The sequence below is a fragment of the Glycine soja genome, chromosome 8 (assembly GCF_004193775.1).
Source record: "Glycine soja cultivar W05 chromosome 8, ASM419377v2, whole genome shotgun sequence".
NCBI classification, from domain to species: Eukaryota; Viridiplantae; Streptophyta; class Magnoliopsida; order Fabales; family Fabaceae; genus Glycine; species Glycine soja.
Genome location: NC_041009.1, coordinates 3,733,810 through 3,754,594, shown reverse-complemented (window position 1 = coordinate 3,754,594; position 20,785 = coordinate 3,733,810). Strand labels below are relative to the sequence as shown.

Here is a 20,785-nt window from a genome sequence, read left to right as displayed (position 1 = left end):
GATATTCTTACAACAATTATTTTTTATATTAATATTTTTTCTTTTAAATTTCACTGAACATTTATTTTCGCTTCTGCGTTTTTTCTTGTACTTTAAAATTAGATTTTTCAAGTTTTATTTACACTAAAATTCTTTTTTTCTCATCCAATTATCAACTATTTCACTTTTATATATCAAATTAAAATGTTATAATGATACTAAACACCGAAACACATAAAATCGATTTTAAATAAGGTGAATACCATCCATTTAAGGAAGAAAAAAGTCAAAATACCCAAAAGGACAATCCTTTTAAATACATTAAAATACTACTAAAAGATGTTATTTATAATATTTATAATTTTAATGAGTGTCTTTAAAACAATTAACAATAAGATCTTTTAAAATAATTGTCACTTTAAAATATTGGTTGAATTTTACTTTTGGCTCTTGATTTTTTTATTCTATTTTTAATCCTTTGATTTTAACTAATTCAAAATGGTCGTTTCCTTCATTTAAAATCAACGCCGTTAATTGTTTTAAGATATTAGCGTCTAAAAGTTATTACATTTTGTTTTCAAAAATATTTTTATACGTGTAATTAATAGTGACAATTTTTTAACTGTGATATTTAAAATGATTAAAAACAAGACGCGCAACCAGCCACAACCCATTAAACTTCATTTTTCTGGACTTGAACACAAAAGGTCACCCATGTTCAAAACATCAACTTATAAAATTGAAACCCAACAAACATACTCAAAGCTCTGGCAATAAGGTGCTGTGGACGAGCAACATAATAATTTGAAGGTAAAAAAGAAAGACACACATGCATGATCAGGGAAAATCAAAGGTCTTTTCCATTTGTTTTTGTTACAAAACTGCTCAATTGGTCTACCATTCTTTTATTTATTTATTATGTTGAAAGGCAGCTTCTTTTATGGAAGGCCAAGGAGGGAAACTAACCCCCATAACCATAAGATCCTGCTGATACAAAACAAAAGGTAGGAAAGAAGCAGCATCACACTCAAAGTGATTCATTCTCACCACACCTCAAATCCAGCACCGTCCTCAACCTGCCCTCTCTCGGCACCTCTATGGCACCCGCAACTCTTCCTCCAAACCCCACCATCTCTGGAATACCATCATCTCCCCCAAGCTCTCCACCTTTTCCACTCCCTAGTCACCCACCCTCTTCGCTTTTATTTTGAGGTAAAGTCTCACATCATGCACAAATATTATATAAGTGAAAGAAATAATCATAAACACAAACCTTAAAATTTTGAATTAAATTATGATATCAATTTTTGTTACGTGATTATTTATGACTATTCACCCTTCAACCTCAATTCTGCATTTCTTCCTCTAGTCGTTTCAACGTTAAAGAGATGTTGCCCCTGGACGTGCGTGTGGCTAGAGACTAAAAAATCATCACAAACTATAAATTTATTATTCCAAGTAAAGACTAAAAAAATATTTTAAAAACTAAAACAAACAACTTTTAATTTAAGGGATTAAAACAAAAATGTCTTATATTTTGAAGGACTAAAATATATTGAAGCCAAAAATTCATAATTGTATTAAATGATTTAATAAGGATATCATAGTCTTTTTTAATCTTTGAAACTTCTTGCAATTCAAAAGGCTAAATTTTTATCTCCGCATAGAATCAATTTTGTGAAAAACAGATAAAAATCATTCCTGAAAAATAATATTTTATGATAATATATCTTTTTTTTTGTAAGAATATAATTAAACACGAGAAACTAACATTCTTGTCCTGACTTCCAATAAAAAATTAAAAACTCTTATAGGAAACTCTCACGCCCAAAGAGGCCAAAATTTCTCCATACTTCCTGGAAGTTCCCAACTAAAGTAATGTACTAATTGAGCTATAACAATGTTAACAATTTTAACTGCAGCCAAGACTAGGGGACAAACGATCAACATTAATTGTAGCTAAGGGGGTGTATTGGATTGGGATTTTGAGAGAATATTTTGACAAAAACAATCTTGAAGATTTTAAAAGATTATGTGGGATTTTAAAAGATTTTTTTTAAAAGACTTTTTACAATCAGGATTCTTAACCCAAGATTTTAATGGATTTCTAACACAGATTTTTAAGATTTCAAAGTACTTTATGGATTTTTAAGATTTTGAAAGATTAATACATTTTAAACAAAAAAATAACGGAAGTTACAAAAGTGAATGAAAAAGATGATAAATAAATTATAATGTTTGAATAAAGAAAATAAAAACGATAGAAATTTTAAACCTTTTAATAACAAAGTCATTATTGCCTAAAAAAATAATAACAAAGTGATTCTGACTTCATGTTCGCCTAATTATTAGCATTTCTCCACATATCTGAACCTATATTAGTCATCCATATATTAGCATCTTTTCGTTCCTGCTCTTGTGTTTGAACAATGGGTTCATGATCATTGTCTTCGTAATTTGGTAACACTGAAGATGAAGATGAAGACTCGTCAGTAGGTTCCACTGGAAATTCATCAGAACGACATTCTTTGCGAAGAAAATTATGAAGTGCTACACATGCCAACACAAGCTCTGCTTGTGTTTTAAATAGAAATGGAGGTGCTGACTTAAAAATTGTGAACCGCGATTTAAAAATACCAAATATCTTTGTCTCTACTCTTTCCTTTGTTATTTTCTTGTGAATCCCCCATTTGATCGCTAATATATATATAAGAAACTAGTTATTTGACAAAAATAGTTATTGTTTCTTAATTGTCAAAAGTATAGTGACTATATCCCGAATAATATACAATTCAATAGAAAAACCAATAAAAAACTACCTAATAATAAAATAAGGGTCATGCTAACATGCGCACTTAGGGCACATGTTAAGGATACTTCCAATAGTAACTATGTCTTAAAAACAACAATTTTTTACTTTTAAAAAAGTAAATTGCACAACTTTCAATACAAAATTTCTATACATAATACACTAACAAGTGTCTTAAGGGCACATGTTAGCATTTTCTATAAAAATAATACTCATATATCATAAAATCATTTTTAAAAAAAACTATTAACAAAATAACAATAATAATAACACAATAACAATTAAAAAATTATTAACACAATAATAAAAATAATAACACGCTGTCAAAAAAATAATAATAATACATTAATAATTAACATTTTAATAATAACACAAGAAAATAATAATAATAATAATAATGGACGTTGTAAAAAAACAAGTTGAAGAAACAGAAAAAAAAAAAGAGTTTTTTATTTTGATTTGCATATACAGTACTAAAAAAAAAAGCAATATGAAATCTTGATGCATATCAATTGTCATTCTTTTGATGCATATTCATTGCCTGGACGTTGAAAACAATATGAATACGAAATCTTGAAGCATATACAGCACCCTTTTCTTTTGATTTGCGTAATATACATATAGTATGAACAATATTGACTATCAATTGCCATTAAAAAAATAGGTAAAATTGATTGAAAAGTTGTAAGAGAATGAACCTGGTAGTGGTTTGTGTCTTGTTCGGCAGGAAAAGAAAAAGTCTTTGAAAGATTATGAAAAGTCTCAAGGGTTTGGGTGAGATTGTTTGAGGAGTATTTTATGTGTATTTCTAACTAAAAAATCTCTCAAAATCCATTCCACAAAAGAATCCAATACACCCCCCTAAGACTAGGGTTCATTTAGCTTAGACTAATGGTCTTTACAAGAATTTCTAGTGCGTGTCACTAATACGTGTTACCAGACTCCTACTGAATGCATTTAAAGGAACTCGGGTGGGAACGATCACCTTACGGAATAATTTATTGTACCATGAAGCACCCGAAAATGTTTTGAAGTTAGTGTTAATCCAACTTAATTTAACAAAGAAGGAAAAAAAATCATGTCATACAATGATGACCCTTTTTGTGGGGCAACAAATCTCTTTGCTGCCATATCAAAACACAACAGTAGAAGAATAAAGTTCAGAGACATGAGAACTAGGAGAAGTAAGAGAAAAGGGAAAGAGCATTATCAGAGCACTGGCTTCTGCAAACACTAGTATGCAAGAGAAGCATGAATTTCGTGAAATTTTATAATATATATGAAGGCAAGTGCCACTGTTTAATGTGGCACAAAAAATAAAGTTGCCGTTTTCCCTTACAATTTTCCATAAAAGAAATATTTGATCCGCTATATATATAGGTCGCCGCACTTGTGCACTACCATACAACTCCTGATCTCCGACACCATGTATCAGGATGCCAAAATCTGTGAACGAGGAAAATCAGGATTAGTTTTCAGATACAAGTTGAACCTACAAACAGCAGAATACCAACAGAACCTTTATAGACTAAAATATGTTCAAGCATTCTATCAAACACAGAAAAAAACATTGCCATACATATTTAGCATCTCAACATATAAATGAGAGCAGACTCACATGGATTCTAGAAGAGGATCTAACAACTGCTGAAGGAAGATGGGAGAGAAAATAATTGCGACTTAATACTATAATATAATTATAGTGTGAAGTAATCTGTGAAGACAGCCCAGCTGAAAAATATCTGATGGACATTATTACTTCCTTCCCTATATATTGTTAGTTTCAGAAACTAAAGCTCCATTAGCTCAGTATGAGACAGCCCAGCTGAAAAATATCTGATGGATTCAAAGAAGACAGCCCACCATGTGCATACAACTCCAACTCATTCTCGAGTTTTCTCCATCTCTACAATCATCGATTCAAAAGTTCGAGAATTTTCATTTGGAGTCTCAGATATTGTTGGTTCCATCTCCATTCCACCATTGGTGTGCCCCTCACTTTCTTTATTAGAATCTTGAATGTTTCCCATGAAAGGACTACCTAGAAAAAGCTGTTCCCATGAACCATCATCAGGTAAATCTGGTAGGAGAAATGGAGAATGATTTTCTAATGGAGATAATTTTTCATCCAGAAGCACTTTCAAGAATTCAGAACTGACGCACAAGTCTTTTAGCCCTTCTGCAGAAAGCTCGGGTTCTGGTTGCTTTTCGAAACCAGGAGACAGAGGAACTACAGGCTTTAGTTTTTCACCTACAGGTGGTTTATACTTTATTATCATCCCATCAGAAGCAACTGGCTTGTCATCTTGTTTATCTTGATCCAATATATTCCATGATTCAGCCAAATGCCAATTATTTTCCTTAGGATGAAGAAGCTGAACCATGAACCCAGGGCTTTGCACAACCATGACTAAAAATGATAACATCTGCTGCTGATGCTTTTCCATTCCTTGAAGGCGATCACTCAGGAGCAGCAACTTATTCTCAGCAGATTCCTGGTGTTGCCTAAGTTTGACCAATTCTTGCGTGAGCGAATTTTTATCAAGTTTTAGATTCTCAACTTCTTTCCAAAGGCCATGATACGGTGCTTCTTGTGATGGTTCATCACAATTGTTTTGCTGTGGCAATGCTTTTTGCTGATCTGCACTGTGTGGATGTTTCCTTCTACGTATATTCTTCAACAAATGCTTTTGACCTCTAACAAAGTTCTCATTGGCAAATTCCCAGCAATCCGTATCAATTTTCCTGAAACCCTGTTAGATTTTACAGTTACCAATTAGTCACTTTGAAAAAAAGACTCACCTCAACCTTGAGGAATGACACAAATACAAAGAAATAAAAAGATAGAGGCACCAATATAAACAAGCCAATGCTCTTTCAGATGTTGTAGCTTCTCACAAGGTCAAGTGTTATTTAAGATGCTTATTTATCAGCCAACAAAGAGCCCCAGGGCTAGGTTGTCATGGAACAAGGTTAAGTCAGAAAGTAACAACCACTATCTAGGTAATAAAGTCAGTAATTGGGGAATGGAACAGCAAATATTCTTCTAAGTCTAAGTGCATGTTTGGATTAAACTTAAGAGTATGAATGAATGAATTTTGCAAACCGAGTTAGCAAAGCAAGCTTGATATTGCTTTCAATTGAAACTTGGTTTCAAGCTAAATGTAAGTGTGAAAACATACTTTGAAAGAAACCAAGCATATCACCAAATACATAACTTGTAGGAGGTGAAACGGAAACCAAACATAACCAAGCCAAGAAGAATGCATAGTATAGATGATGGAAAAGTATGAACACTATTCTAAGATAATATCTACAGTACGAATTGTTGAGCAGGTAAAACTCACGCGAACGAATACCAAATCTATATTGTATCTAGTTCTGCGAGCAACAACGAGTGCAGAATTCAAAGGCTCACTCAACAGAAACAAGGTGCACGGAAGAATTATAAGCATAAAAAAGTGAGTGAGTTCATGCATCAAAAGCATGACCTAATTTTTGAGCACCTGCAACAATTTCAGGCACTGGATAAGAATATTGGAATTGCAGTAAATTTATGAATCACAAAAACAATCAGATGAAATATATGATAGCAATAATCATATAATAATTTGCAGATGAAGATATAAAGTTACAAAGGCAAAGAAACAGAATCGAAATGAATTGAAGAAAAGAGAGAGACGGACATAGATATTGAGTTGTCTGATGAAACTGGAGAAATTGTTGTGTTTGAAATAGGTGGGAAGGAGCGTGACGGAGAATTGAGTGATGTCGGAGATGACAAAGCTGTCACCGCCATCGCTCCAACGGATGATAGAATCAGTGTTGCGGTCTTCCACCATATCGTAACATTTTTTCAGGAAAGGAGGCACCGAAACGGAACCAGAACCGTTCTCGTTCGATTTCACCATCGCAATCGCAACCGCAACTGCAACAAACACAAGACAAGACTTGGCAAAGGGGAACTCAATGAAATGAAATTTCCGTGGGCCTTCTTTTATGTACTGTCACAGCACTTTCCAACCTTTTTCTTTTTTCGGGGTTTTCGAATCCTACCCAAACCTCAGATATTTTATTTTATCTTAAACAAAGAATATTCCTATGCTTATCTGTTTTAACTCCTAATTATTATTATTATGTACTAGTTTAGTTTAATTTACTATTCTAATTTCTTTTTTAATTTATTTCGATTTAGGTCTGTCGTGTGTGTATTACTTGCGCAAGAAGTCATTGGTCTCATTCCAAGTAAAACGGTCCAATTACAAAATTCGAAAAGAGGATAACAAATTTTTAATAAAATCAACCAAAATAATTTATATTGAGCCTAAAATCATGTTTCGGGATACAACAAAATTAGTGCTAATAAGAACCTAGCTAGCACCATGTTCTTTTTTTATTGAACAACGAGTATAAATCCTCAAATTCATCTTTAAGGATTTAATGGCTCTTGATTTTTGGAAATGCAAAACTTTTACTTTGGTCTTAGGAAACTATTAGCATTAATTATAATTAATATTTAAGCACTATACAGCTTAATCTTAAAAGAAAAACTAATAAAATCAACATTGCAAATTGTAATTATTTAAATATTAGGGCAACTTATTTATTTTCTGATAAGATACTTATATTCTTAAAGACTAATGTGTAATTATCATCGATGAATTTGAAATGCATTACGGATGACGGTTATATACCATGGTGAAATCATTATTATTATTATTATTGCTTACATACCCCTGATCAAAGCATACGATTTTTTTTATGAAAGTCAAAGCATACAAATAAGTATTGCGTGATTTTGTTTTTATTAAAGAAAAATGATAATTCAATTGTTATTCTAAATTGATGGAGATAGATGAGAAAATTCATTAAAACAAAAAAGAGAGAACAAGACCAACTTAATGATATCGTAAATTTATCCAACCTACAAAAAAAATTAGGTCATACAATTATTACATTTGCTGTTGAATTCATTGATGAACAAATTGAATTGTTTGGTTCAATCATTTAAATCATGAAATTGTTATTTTTTAGTTTATAATTCATTTAATCAATTGAAATCATTAAATTATGGCCTAATGTTTTCCTTCGTTGAATTAAATTTTTAAATAATGAGTTGTATTAGTTTCATGAATAGAAATATACAAAAGAGAAAATAGGGAAAAAATGTTCCGTATTAGCAATAAATAGTTTTACACAATCATTTAATTATAATTTATCATTGTAAATTTATTAATTTTTAAATTGACGATGTAAAATTATAAGTTATACTGTCATGCCCTTTACAGATGGAACCTGAAAGATTAATCCAGATTGTAAAACAACTCAGTTGTTACAAGGAATAAGCATAGTTACAGTTTTGAACTAAGAGAAGTATTCAGTTCAAGGTGAAAGACGGGAATGATCACTTTTCAGCAAGGAGAAAATCACTATGCTGTTACACCTTTGTTCAGCTAAATGCGCAGAGGTTGGCCTCCCTCCACATTTGGATATTCGTAGCAGTGCACAACCACAAGTGAGCACCATAGAGTTAGAAAAAAAAAGGGATTTAGACCATAACCCAGAGCAACCAATATATCACGAGACAGAATACCATTTCACAAACAGCTTGATAAAGAATGAATCAACAAAAGGCTGGCACTGGCAGCTCCATATATGAAGAACCAGCTAAACCATGAGTATTTCGGAAAAGCATTAACTGGATGCCATCATACAGAATAAGACAAGGAGAAATTGGACTTTCTCATGAATATGAAGGGGTCCAAATACAACACCACGTTGTATGCATATAAAATTTATGTATTTGGCTGATAACCAGTCTTGGCTGATTATGTGCCCTAACATCTCCCTCTGAACTGAATTCAATCTTACAGAAACAACCACTCTATTCACCGGAATAAAGTTGTGAAATATTTGACCCTAGCCTCGTGCATTAGGCTTACCCAATTACCCTTTTTATTCCTAAAATGATGAGGGAATTTCTTTGATGAGATTTTTTTTTTTGAAGAGTTCTTTGATAAGATTATTGATCCAAGAACTATGAGAAGGTATTCATGCAATCTAAACACCAAGATTTACCTTTTGACTCTTAAATCTGCATCCTCCAAGTTCACCGGAGAAATGAGGGATTGCTGATCCACCAAGACCTGGATATTGGATCTAACGTTAAGGACTAAGATCAGGGAAATGCTGTCAAATCATCAAAGGACATAATAGTTTTTTAAAAAAAAACCACACACTCGAGAACTACAGAAAATGATATAAAGATTAAACTTCCTCCTTCATTTTTGAATTTTTTTGCATGACAACAATACAGAATAGTTCTCAACTGTGCAGAAAAGTATAAACAAATAGGCAGCCTGGTGAGTGCTCAAAGGTATGTTGGCCTCAACTCAAGCTGGAAAAATCTAAATCCATAAGCTAGCAAATTAATAGAATGTTAATTTCCTTCAGCAGAATCCTGCTATCTCTTGTAGATTGTCACCGAGAGAAAACTTATTTTTCTTATTTTGCCAATTAATTAAGAAGAACCAACAAGCAATTATATAATCTGAATATTCTGTTTTCCTTAATTTTCTTATTTTAAGCATGGAATTCTGACATTCATGTAACATAGCTTAAAAAGGAAAAGCATAAATAATTCATTAAATAACTTGTATAATACATTAAAAAGGATATTTGAAGAATGTTATCATGTCTCGGGCAGAAAAGATTGACATCCTTCAGCAATCTGCATCTGGAAATAAAAATGAAAAAACAAGAAGATTCCAGGTCATCTTTACAGACATCGAGAATCCATTTATGAATAGAAAGGATAATTAAGAAGAGTGAATAAACATATGATAATCAGACACTCAATAAGGCTACCCATGTACTTCCATCAGAGATACAAAAGAAGGTAAATAACATTTTGCTCTGTTCATAAGCCTTAGTGCTCTCCTTTGATTAAAAATGGGGAGGAGAAACAGAAGACACAATCTATAAGAACTCCTTACTAAATTGTAACTCAAAAAAGCCCTAGCTTAAAATAATTCATGTTCTTGAATATTTGTACAAATTTAGGCAATATATGGGCAAAGAGAAAGACAAATGTGTAAATTTTGCATCTGTTCACTGTTTTATTTTTTTGGTTTAATTATTATGTAGGAAGTCAAATAGGTAATGAAATACATAACAACAAGACCTTGTGCTGAACCCAACAGAAATTTGTAAAAGTAATAGAACACTCACGATGCTGTTTAAGGTAGGCAATCAGAACTGAATTCAAAATGCTTACATGAAATTGGACAATGTGTAATCAGGATCCCAACTCCCAAGCTCTCTCTTCACCAAGCTGAGAGCACACGGGCTTCATCTCCAAAAGCAATATTGACTGCATGACTTTCCTATGGCATGGCAGCCGACTTCCCAACCCATTTTTTTACCTTGATTACAGTCTGTCCTTTTTACACTGATTTAGTAGCATTTTTATCCACCTCAGTTCCGTACTCTAAACCAGTCTCACCTATCAATGACCCACTTAATGCTAGTGTTGGCTCGTAAAAGGATCTGTTTCAATTTTCTGTGATTCACATTAGTTGTTGACAGAGTCCAAGTTATAGTTGAGTCTGGGACGTTGCAATATTGCAATATGTTACTGTTACTGTACTATGGGTCAACCTCTGAAGTCTTGGTGCCAACACTGGTTCTTGTACTAATCAGAGACGAGAAAACGTACCTACTGGTCCTAGCTTCAACTTGGTCCAAATAAAATATTGTTCCCACCAACGAAACTTCAGAATTTAAATAATTTTTTTCTTCTATTTTTCCTTTTTTTAAACTTTCAAACATTACTGCTTTGTGCATATGATTTCCAAAACTTAATAAATGAGAAAATTAGAAAAAATATTTTAAGAAGTATAAATAGTTTCAATGTAAATAAGAAAAGTAATTACTATTTTTAAATTATGTGATATAACCTTAAAAGATACATAAATAAACTGTGTTAATGCACTAGATAAGAATGGTCTCTTTAATGAGAAAAATCGTGTTAAAACAAATACATAAATAGTTTGCTTTGAAAAAACAATTGAAATCAAACATTGATTGGATACATAATTTCCATACTATGAACAAAACTTATATGTAACAAAAAAATCAAAGACAGTGAAATTTGGAATCTATTAAGAATAATGAAATTTGAATTCCCAGATTTTGACCATAAGAAGCGCTCGTGTACACACAGATGGTGTGTGATATTGCAATGTTGCCTGGAAATTCAGGTATTGAAATGTAAGATGAGACGTACGTGATCTGTTATGTTAATGAGGCGTTCCCTTATGATGCTGCTGAGTGCTGAAGACCACAAATAAATTATCAGAATCAAAAGTCTCCGGGTTTGGCAATCAAAAGTCTCCTCATCGTCAAGGTCACATCAGCCAAAAATCTTGTTTCTTTTCACTATTTCTATGTTTCTTTCCTTCGAGAGTTCGAGGAATCGGAGCCACCAGAAAGATGCGGTTAAAACAGAATAATCAAGACTCTGTTCTAATTCAAAGGCTCAATTAATAATAGTCAAACCTAAAACTTTTTATTATTTTCTCTGTATGCATTGAATGTCAAAATATGTTTTATATTTTAAGTTTCTTGTAGTAGGATAATTTATAAGTAAATATAACATTGCTCTTTTTTAAACATTTTGTTGATTAACAAAATAGAAAATCTATTTAAAATAAAGTTAATGTTACATTTGATATTACAAATAACACTTTTTCTATAAAAATGTATTATTTTAAATTCATTAATCTCCTAGCCACTTGTTCTCTCTCTTAGTGTGATCTTGCCAGCTCTCTTGAAAGAGATTAATGTCTATAACACTGGATAATATATTTATTTTTAAATTATCAATAAATTAAAAATGATTATATATATAATTTTGAAATAATTATTACAAAAATCAATAGTTTTATAATGCATACCAATTTATTTATGATGAAATGATATTTAAAATGTCTTTATAGAGTGCATTTTAATTATTACTAAAGTAAAATCAATAGTTTCCTATTTCTATTCAACCCTTTGGAGGAGAAAAGCTGGTAGTATATATTATTAGTGACACACTAATTCATTGGGTAAAAAAACAGAAAAAGATGGGTGAAGGCATAGTTGAGAGAGCTCTGAACAGCTTAGGAAAGGGCTTCGACTTGACCTCAGATTTCAGGCTCAAGTTCTGCAAAGGCGAAGAGCGTTTGGTTCTTCTCAACGAAACAGAGAAACGGGAGCTCACGGTGCCAGGTTTCGGACCCATCAGAGATGTCTCCGTTGACATCAAATGCGACAAGGGCGATCGCACCCGCTACCAATCCGACATCCTTACCTTCACCCAAGTAAGGCATTAATTTCATCAAACACTTTGTTGTCAGTTGTTTTAAAAAAATGAAAATGAATATTGGTTTCTATTTTTATTTTTATTTTTGTCTTATAGATGTCAGAGCTCTTCAACCAGAAGAGTTCAATCCCAGGGAGAATCCCTTCTGGGTACTTCAACACCGTGTTTGGATTTCATGAGGGTTCATGGGCAACTGATGCAGCTAACACAAAGTGTTTGGGTATTGATGGCTACTTTATCAAACTCTTCAATGCTCATATTGATCGCTACCCACTTGTTCTGTCTCAACGAATCCTTGAAGCAGTTCCTTCTTCCTGGGATCCTCACGCACTTGCAAGGTAATAATAATCATTTCTACCAATCATTATCTTCTTTTTAATTTTATTTTTACAAATAAATTGGCCATAAAGATTGAAAGCTAAGTTAAACTGCCCCACAATGAACTGGTCTATGTAGAGTGCCTTTCATGCTAGTGGTGTGGTGGACCTCGTTGTCTAAACTTTACTTGCTTTTACCCACCCCGTAGTGGACGAGACAATTCATAAAAAATATTTTTACAGATTATATCTTCATTTAATCTAAATAATTAGATAATATAGTATATTAGTTTCAACTTTTAAGGTTTAATATCTTTTGCACCAACAAGGGACTCATGTGGTAATGGTAAATGATTCATGTCCCTTAATAAGCAAGTGATTCATATCCGACTCCTGATTGATCCTTAAATATAAAATAGATCATGAGATAAAAAAATCTATCATCTTATATTGAAATAATGTCATACCAATATTATGATTAAGAAAAAAAAAATTATTTATTTGTTGTGTAAGTGCAAAAACTTATACTAACAAGAAATCATGTTAATATAATTTTGACAAGATAGGGAGAAACAAATAAAAAAATATAAAGAAAACCAAGTGTAAAAGGCCATAGTTTTGGTCATGGTTTTAAAACCATGCACTTAGTTGCTGTAAAGGTTTGGGAGGGATTTTCTATTTGGGAAAATAACACCACTGATTTGTTCGTGAAATCCTAGTGCGCATGCTGAATACTGAAACTTGGAAAGGAAAGTAATTGCCTAATTGGCAAACTGTCACATAAACAAGGTCAAAGATGTAGTTTGGAAATGGGCAAAACATGCAATGTTACACTTTCGTAGCAAACAGAGATGCTTATCTTGCTGGACCTATACGTTAGCTTAAGTTGTAATGGTCCATTTTATATTTTCTAAACTAAATCTTTTATTGGTTAATACTTAATACTAATAGTCAACTCCATCATCATTGGCTTGGAGCCTTTAAAATTATATTATTTCTTTATATCAAAATAATTACGCCTGATCGAGGAGAGGAATAATGGAACATTGATAGTTCGGTTATTTAAAAGAAATTTATTAGAATGCTATCAAAGTGTAAATATTTTTTATATTTTTTTTTGTTTGTTAATTTTTACTAGTATAATAATTATATTAAAAATTATATTTAGGATAATTTCTAACAACATAAAATATTTTTATATTATTTCAAGTATCAAATCAACAACTCACATATATTATTTAATATTATGTGTATGCCGTATAAGCAATTTAAGAATTAAGAATCATCGACACTTGTTGAAATTATGTATTTTATTGTAACTTTTGCACTTAAATAAAAATCGTTCTATTTAGTAAATTAACATTAAAGATTCACAAATGATAATATGATAGATCTTTAGAAGACGAGATCATACACTATTTTTTTTTATAAAAAAAAGTTAATAAGTTGTTTTGCCGATTTAAATGTGTTTTTTTTTTCACTTGAAAACAGTTATTTAAAAAATATTACTTGAAATGATCCGCTTTTTATTCTCTTTTATCAATGAAGGAAGTCAATAAAGTTGGTCAAATTAAAAAGGATGTGTTGATTTGCATTTTTATTTTTTGTTTTTATTTTATGAAAATTATTTTTATTTTCAAAAGATTAGAATTTTAAAATCATGTTGAGTTTGAATTCTTGTTTTATGTTTATAAGTTAGATTTGCTTAAAATTATATTTCTTACCATGTAACCAGAATAAGGTTTTGGTTTCAAGCATTTAAAAAGAAATTCTATTGTTTTTAATTTTTAGTTTATTTTAAAAAATATTTTTATTAAAAATAAAAATAGAAAATAACCAAATTAAACACCCTAGTATCGCATAGATTCATCATACAAAGATAAGATGTGGGTTTAAATCTCGGCTTTCAAATGTGAGAATCTTGTTGTGAATATGCCAGACCCAATCACTTAAATTTTTGTAATAAAAAAAAACGATTGAAGTTTATCGCTTTAATGAAATCATGAAAAATGCTTCAAAAGTAAGTTATGGTGCATTTAATCCAGCTATGATCCTTTCGTCAAACGCAAAATAACACAAAATACGAACATTTGGTCAGTTTATTTAAATTTATTTATTAAAATAAGTGTTTATTTTAATAAAATAATATTTTTTTATTTTTTTAATGTATTTGCCTAAACTACTTAGGTTAAAAATATAAATTTCTATTTATTTTAAGAAACAAATCTTATATATTTCTTAAAAAACCACTTATATAAAAATCACCTATTTTAAACATGTTCATTTAAAATTTAAACAAACTCACCCATTAACTTATCTCTCGAAAAATGATTATTTCATTAAACTTCAAGTTCATTATCCTTTTCGGATGATCGAAACTAGAGATTTTTTAAAATATAGAAAACTATATGTAAATAGTTTTTCCCCCAGTCAATGATTTGGCATCAAGAGCGTCTAGAAGAAAATAATTTAAAGTATTCACCAAATTAGATTTTTTTTCCTTAAACGAGACGAGGTCGATCAGAATTTTCTTTAACGATTAGTATACTGATAATTTCTATATAGTCAAAATTGTAATGAATTTCTAGGCTGCTAGCAGGAAAGTAAAAGGAAAGCACACAAAATACTGTTTCTGATTTTTCTTTTCCATTTTGTTACTCAAGTCTCTCTCCTACATCCACAAATGTTTCAAAAGAAAGCGTCATGTGCCATAAATTTATTGGATTAAACTTATAACGCTCATCCTTTTTCAACTAGAGTTTACATATATAATGTAATTAGAAGCTTAGAAAATTAAAAGATATTTGCTTCTTTTTTTAGTCAAAGATGAACATCAAGAGCATGAAGGCGAAAACAATTTGAAGTATTGACTAAACTAGAATTTTCATTAACGATTATTATATATATACTAACAGTTACGGAGTTATAATCAAACTTGTCTTGGATTTCTAGGCTGCTAGCTAGCTGGACAATCATAATTATTTATTTTGTATCCTCATCGCAATCTCTTCTATTATTAACTAATTAAACCTGTTTACACTATCCATATATTGTTATATGTTCATATCAGTGGATCAGTACAAGTCAATCGTTTGCCATATTTTAAAAATAATTATATAACGACATTGCAATGATTTTGGGGATTTTCTAAAGGAAAACGTAGGATCGAGGCTAACTTAAAATCATCATTGATGTATGAGTATGATGATTACCTTCCTTTCTTTTTTTGTTCAGTTATCTTTTTATTTGCTTAAAGTTGTAGGATGAACTAAAAAAGAATTTTAAACTTAAAGGTTTATTTTTTTCAGAAAAAAAATGTTGGGTTTTATTTTAATATGCCAAAAAGATTCAACAGTCGGCTAAGAACACTTGCAGAGCTACAGTCAAATTACAGCAAATTTCCAGCCTCAAAACTAGATTAAAAAGATGGAAGATTTTCAAAGATCATTTTTGAGCCGGCTATTGACTATGCATCCTAACGGTTTAAATTGAAACGATATTAACCCATTTGTTGACTAAAATTTGTTATGCTACCTATAACCTATTGTAATGGATTACTCTAAAAGAGCTTTGTATGAAAAGTTGCTCTTAAAACAAAAAAACCTTTTTCAATATTTAAATATCAATTTTCACCTGAATGAACATTGTAAGAGACATAAAATTTCTATTCATTTCTAATTACTATTAAACTAAGAGGTGGTATTGTTTGATACATTTGGGATATGGTATTGGGCATTCTTGATTCTGTGCTACTACCTAATCACTGAAAAGGCCATTTAAATTGTAGAAATTAAACTTGCTTTGCTGTTCCTTGATTGATGTTCTTTAAAGGTGAAAATTTTATCAGATTCATTGAGAACTTCGGGACACACATCCTTGTGGGGCTTGGCATTGGTGGCAAAGATTTAGTGTTGGTCAAGCAAGACGTGTCTTCCAACTTGGATCCATCAGAGCTCAAGAAGCACTTGGATGAGCTTGGAAATCAAATATTCAATGGGACATGCAATTTTCTTCCAAAATCCAAAGAACAAAAATATAAGGTTTCCTTCGTATATAGTATTTGATTAAATCAGAACAAATAATAAGCCACTATACTTTTCCATAATTGTATTGTTCTAAATAGTGACAATGTTTTGCTGAAATACAGGCGCCACAAGCTTTTGATGTCTTTGGTCCACAAATTGTTGCCTTCGATAGCTCTACATCCGTTTGTGCAAAAGATGTAGGGTCTACCTCAATCCAAATAATAATCTTCCAATCTTCATGAATAATTGAATATGCAATATTTTAGTTTGAGAAAATTCTTAAGATTGAAAACAGTTCTGATATATAATGTTCAGCAAAAATTAATGCTAGTTTAGTTTCGACCAGAAAATGATATTATAGATAAATGAACATGTAGGGAATTACGGTGATATGTGCAAAAAGGGGAGGGGATACCCAAATGAGAGACCATAGTGAATGGCTTCTGACAGTTCCAAAGAAGCCTGATGCTGTTGATTTTAGCTTCATTCCCATCACTTCTCTTCTTAAAGGTACTCCAGGCAAAGGCTTCCTATCCCATGCCATCAACCTCTACCTTCGATGTAAGTTTTTTTATTTTCTCCTCTTGTGAAAATTAATGAAAACAAAACAATAACTGCAAAACATGAAGACTACATAGTCCCATCCCATGTTTGCAAACCAGTAAAAAACATGCCAAATTGCCAATGTAGTATGAGTTTAGATTTGTATTTTTTTTAAATTTTACGTATTTTTTTTAATTTTTAAGACTAAATCAAACATGCATTTAATAATAAATGGAATTTCGCTCTTTCTTTGTTTGAGTTGGAATTCCAAACCAATAAAAGACATACTTATCGATATATATATATATATATATATAGACATGTCAAATACACTATTTTGTCAATGCCCTTAAATAAATTGTTCAAATATTTTAACTTTGAATTTTAACAATCTCTCAGACAGCGAATTTAATAAATGTCAACAGCAATGTTAAATTACATGGAAGTTTTCTTTACGAAATTGAGTATTAATGACATGATTTTTTTTAACTAATGAAATATCGGGTGTTGAATACTTCATCTTGGGTTGAGCATTTGAAATTGTGTCTTAGCAATTCATGAAATACTATTCGTGTACATTAGCAGATCTGAAATGCTTTTTTTTAAAAAAAAACAGATCCGAAAAGTCAACATCGTAAACAATTAATTAATTTTCCATCTTAAAAAAAATACTATTTCCTGTGTTCATATACTAGTGCTATACTACTCGTTAATTAATTTAGTAAAGAATGAGACGCAAATTTTTCTCCAATGATAAACAATTTAGGGATTGTGATCAGCAAGATATGAGGGTTTTTTTTTTTTTTTTTTTTTACTTTAACTGGGGTCTCGTGACTGGCAAGACGCAGAAAAAATTGTTGATAATTAAAATATAGTGTTCTTTTCTGCGGCTTGATCCGACTTGGATTTTATTCAATGTGTCACGAAGACAATATTGCTTCTTCTTTTTTACAGGGGAGACAATATATATCAGTGGTCATATAGTACTATATTATAGCTGAAAATCAATTTGACTAGATACAGTAAATTTTAGAGAAAGCTTGAGCATTTGACTTCAAAATTGAGACAGGCAAACAGAAGTTTTGATTTTAACAATTTTGGACAAATGAGAAGGAAATAATTAAGTTGATACAAAATGCAGATAAACCTACAATGTCAGATTTGCCATACTTTATTTGACTTTTCCAAGCAGACAGGCTTTGAGGCTGTCACTTTTGGTTGTTGAACAAATAAAACGAATTAAATTCACATCAAATGCAGATAAGCCTCCAATGTCAGATTTGCCTTACTTTCTTGACTACCAATCTCACAAGCTTTGGGCTCCCATTCACAATGATCTTCCACTCAGTCCAGCCACAAATAGAACTAATCTTTCGCCTTCTCTTAGTTTCGACTTGATGGGTCCCAAACTTTATGTAAACACCTCAAAGGTAGTACTTTCAAATCATTCCTTATCAATAATTAGACTTTGTCATCTTCTGCCTAAGTAAGTATCTTACTCGTAACAGGTAACAGTTGGTAAAAGGCCAATCACAGGGATGCGCTTGTTTCTTGAGGGCATGAAATGCAACAGGTTAATTCCACACTACTAGTAATTTTTCTTTGACTTAATTACATTTTTTGTCTCACATTATCACAATTCTGCAATTTTAGGCCTTTATATTTTAATTACACTGATTGGACTCTCAAGTTTTTTCTTACTATTTACAGTCAAGTTCCTTCGTTTTGATTCCATCCAATATTTAAGTCATTAGTTTGCTTAGAATGAGAAGACGTTCTTTTTAATGTTGATTGTTATCATAAAAATGATATTTCATCCACAAATATCGCTAACATAACAATTAAACCTTGAAGAAAACTTGAGAAACCCAAATGACGTAATTAGAACACGAGGGACTAAATGCAATACTTATAAATACAATTAAACCTTGTCCTTTGAGTTGTGACTAACCATCAATCTTAGATAAAAAGTTGTTTGGTCTATGAGTGGTGCTCACAAGGATGTTGGTGACACAGGTTAGCCATACACGTGCAACATCTATTAAACACTCCAATAATGCTTAAAAACAAAATAGAGGACACGCCAATATGGTCAGAAGAAATCAATGATGGCCGTTTCTTTGAAGCAATCAATGGGAAGAAATTTTACCATGTATGTACAGCACCAGTGAAATACGACCCTAGATGGAGCTCTGACAAAGATGTGGCCTTTATTGTCACAGGAGCACAACTTCATGTGAAGAAACATGAATCAAGGAGTGTCCTTCATTTGAGGCTGTTGTTCTCTAAGGTGTCTAATTGTGCAGTTGTAAAATCAAGTTGGACACAGGGCTCCTCTGGGTTATCCCAGAGGTCTGGCATTTTCTCAGTCATAAGCACATCAATTTCTGGTAAAGACCAGAACCAGAAAAAACCGGTTGTGGTTTTGGATTCAAGTGTATTTCCAACAGGACCTCCAGTGCCTGTGCAAACACAAAAGCTGTTGAAATTTATAGACACATCACAGTTGTGTAAAGGTCCACAAGATAGTCCTGGCCATTGGTTGATCACGGGGGCAAGGTTGGTCTTGGACAAGAGAAAGATATGCTTATGGGCTAAGTTCTCATTGTTAAATACTGGTTCATGACTTATGTCAATGCACATGTCCAAGTGAAAAATTGAAAAGCAAGGTTATATATTTCTCTGTAAATTATCACATGCATATTCTTATGGATATGCTCTTGTCTAGTTAATATATCTTTAGCAGCCTGATGACGTAGCTATAGGAGCAATTATTTCTTTCAGTTGTATTGTATCCAAAATAAATTAAAGGATTTACAAGATGTATTTCTGGAACAGACGTATTTCTAAGCATGGTGCCGTTGAGATCCTTCTCTTGAGTTGAATAACGAGGGCATAACAAAAATATCACGAATTTCTTTAAACTGATGACTGATTCAATGTTTTTCAACAAATAAATTAAACATTTTTTTTCTGTAAAATAAACTGATTTTAGTTAACTTATTTATTAAAAAATTGATTATAATTAGACTTGAAAATGACATTTAAATATAAATATTATATATATATATATATATATATATATATATATATATTTCATTAAAAATAATGACACATGTAACTTTTAGGTGAGTTTTATGAAGAAGAAAAAACTTAAAGATTATGTTTGATATAGATGAAAAATTAATTAGAAATTAAAAAAATTAGTTGATATCTAAAAGATAAAAAAGAAAAAATATAAAAAAAAATTAGAAACTAACATTTTTTTAAAATATTACTTTAACTAACATTTAAAAAAATATTAAAAATTATTAAAAAAATTTATTTATTAAATAATTAAATAAACTTTTCGGTTAATAAAAAAAGAAAGAAAGTTTGAAATTAACTAAAATATGTGGTTGAACATTAATATATGTATATTTTTAACTTAATTACTGTTTTAGTTTATGAATTTAGGGTATGATTTTTTTTATTCTGAAATTTTTAAATATATTTTTATTGACAAAATAATTTTTTTAGTGTCTAACATAATAAATTGACACTATATGTTAGTTTTTAACATTATGTGACAGCTTTAAAATTCAAATTAAAATGGTTTAAAGATAAAATTTAATTTATAATAGCTAAAAATCATCACAAAATATCAGATTTTATTGTCAGAAACTAAAACAAAGAATTTGTCAAAATTCAAAAACAAAATAAAATAATTTTAAATTTTAGTAACTAAAGAAACACACAACCCAAA

The 20,785-nt window shown here is 30.9% G+C and overlaps 2 protein-coding genes and 1 long non-coding RNA gene across 4 annotated transcripts; 1 reads left to right on the top strand and 2 right to left on the bottom strand.

The window, feature by feature from the left end:
- Positions 1-3,973: 3,973 nt before the first annotated feature.
- On the bottom strand, positions 3,974-6,825 carry LOC114421230 (heat stress transcription factor A-8-like). The gene is made up of 3 exons (XM_028387074.1): positions 6,475-6,825; positions 4,407-5,541; positions 3,974-4,234 (listed from the first exon to the last, which is right to left on the bottom strand). The coding sequence occupies exons 1-2, from the start codon at positions 6,697-6,699 to the stop codon at positions 4,672-4,674; spliced, it is 1,095 nt and encodes a 364-aa protein (XP_028242875.1). The 5' UTR covers positions 6,700-6,825; the 3' UTR covers positions 3,974-4,234; positions 4,407-4,671.
- A 1,252-nt stretch (positions 6,826-8,077) lies between these two features.
- Positions 8,078-8,944, bottom strand: LOC114424501. The gene is made up of 2 exons (XR_003668999.1): positions 8,867-8,944; positions 8,078-8,749 (listed from the first exon to the last, which is right to left on the bottom strand). It is a non-coding gene; the product is annotated as an uncharacterized LOC114424501 (long non-coding RNA).
- Positions 8,945-11,882: 2,938 nt separating this feature from the next.
- On the top strand, positions 11,883-19,925 carry LOC114421228 (MACPF domain-containing protein At1g14780-like). 2 transcript variants are annotated; one of them, XM_028387069.1, is made up of 8 exons: positions 11,883-12,153; positions 12,252-12,493; positions 16,320-16,512; positions 16,620-16,694; positions 16,875-17,058; positions 18,301-18,470; positions 18,549-18,613; positions 19,057-19,925. In XM_028387069.1, exons 1-8 carry the CDS (start codon positions 11,917-11,919, stop codon positions 19,664-19,666), a joined length of 1,776 nt encoding a protein of 591 aa, XP_028242870.1. In that variant the 5' UTR covers positions 11,883-11,916; the 3' UTR covers positions 19,667-19,925. The 2 variants fall into 2 exon arrangements, with proteins under 2 accessions (XP_028242870.1, XP_028242871.1); XM_028387070.1 differs by having other exon boundaries at positions 11,931-12,153; positions 16,304-16,512.
- Positions 19,926-20,785: the final 860 nt, after the last annotated feature.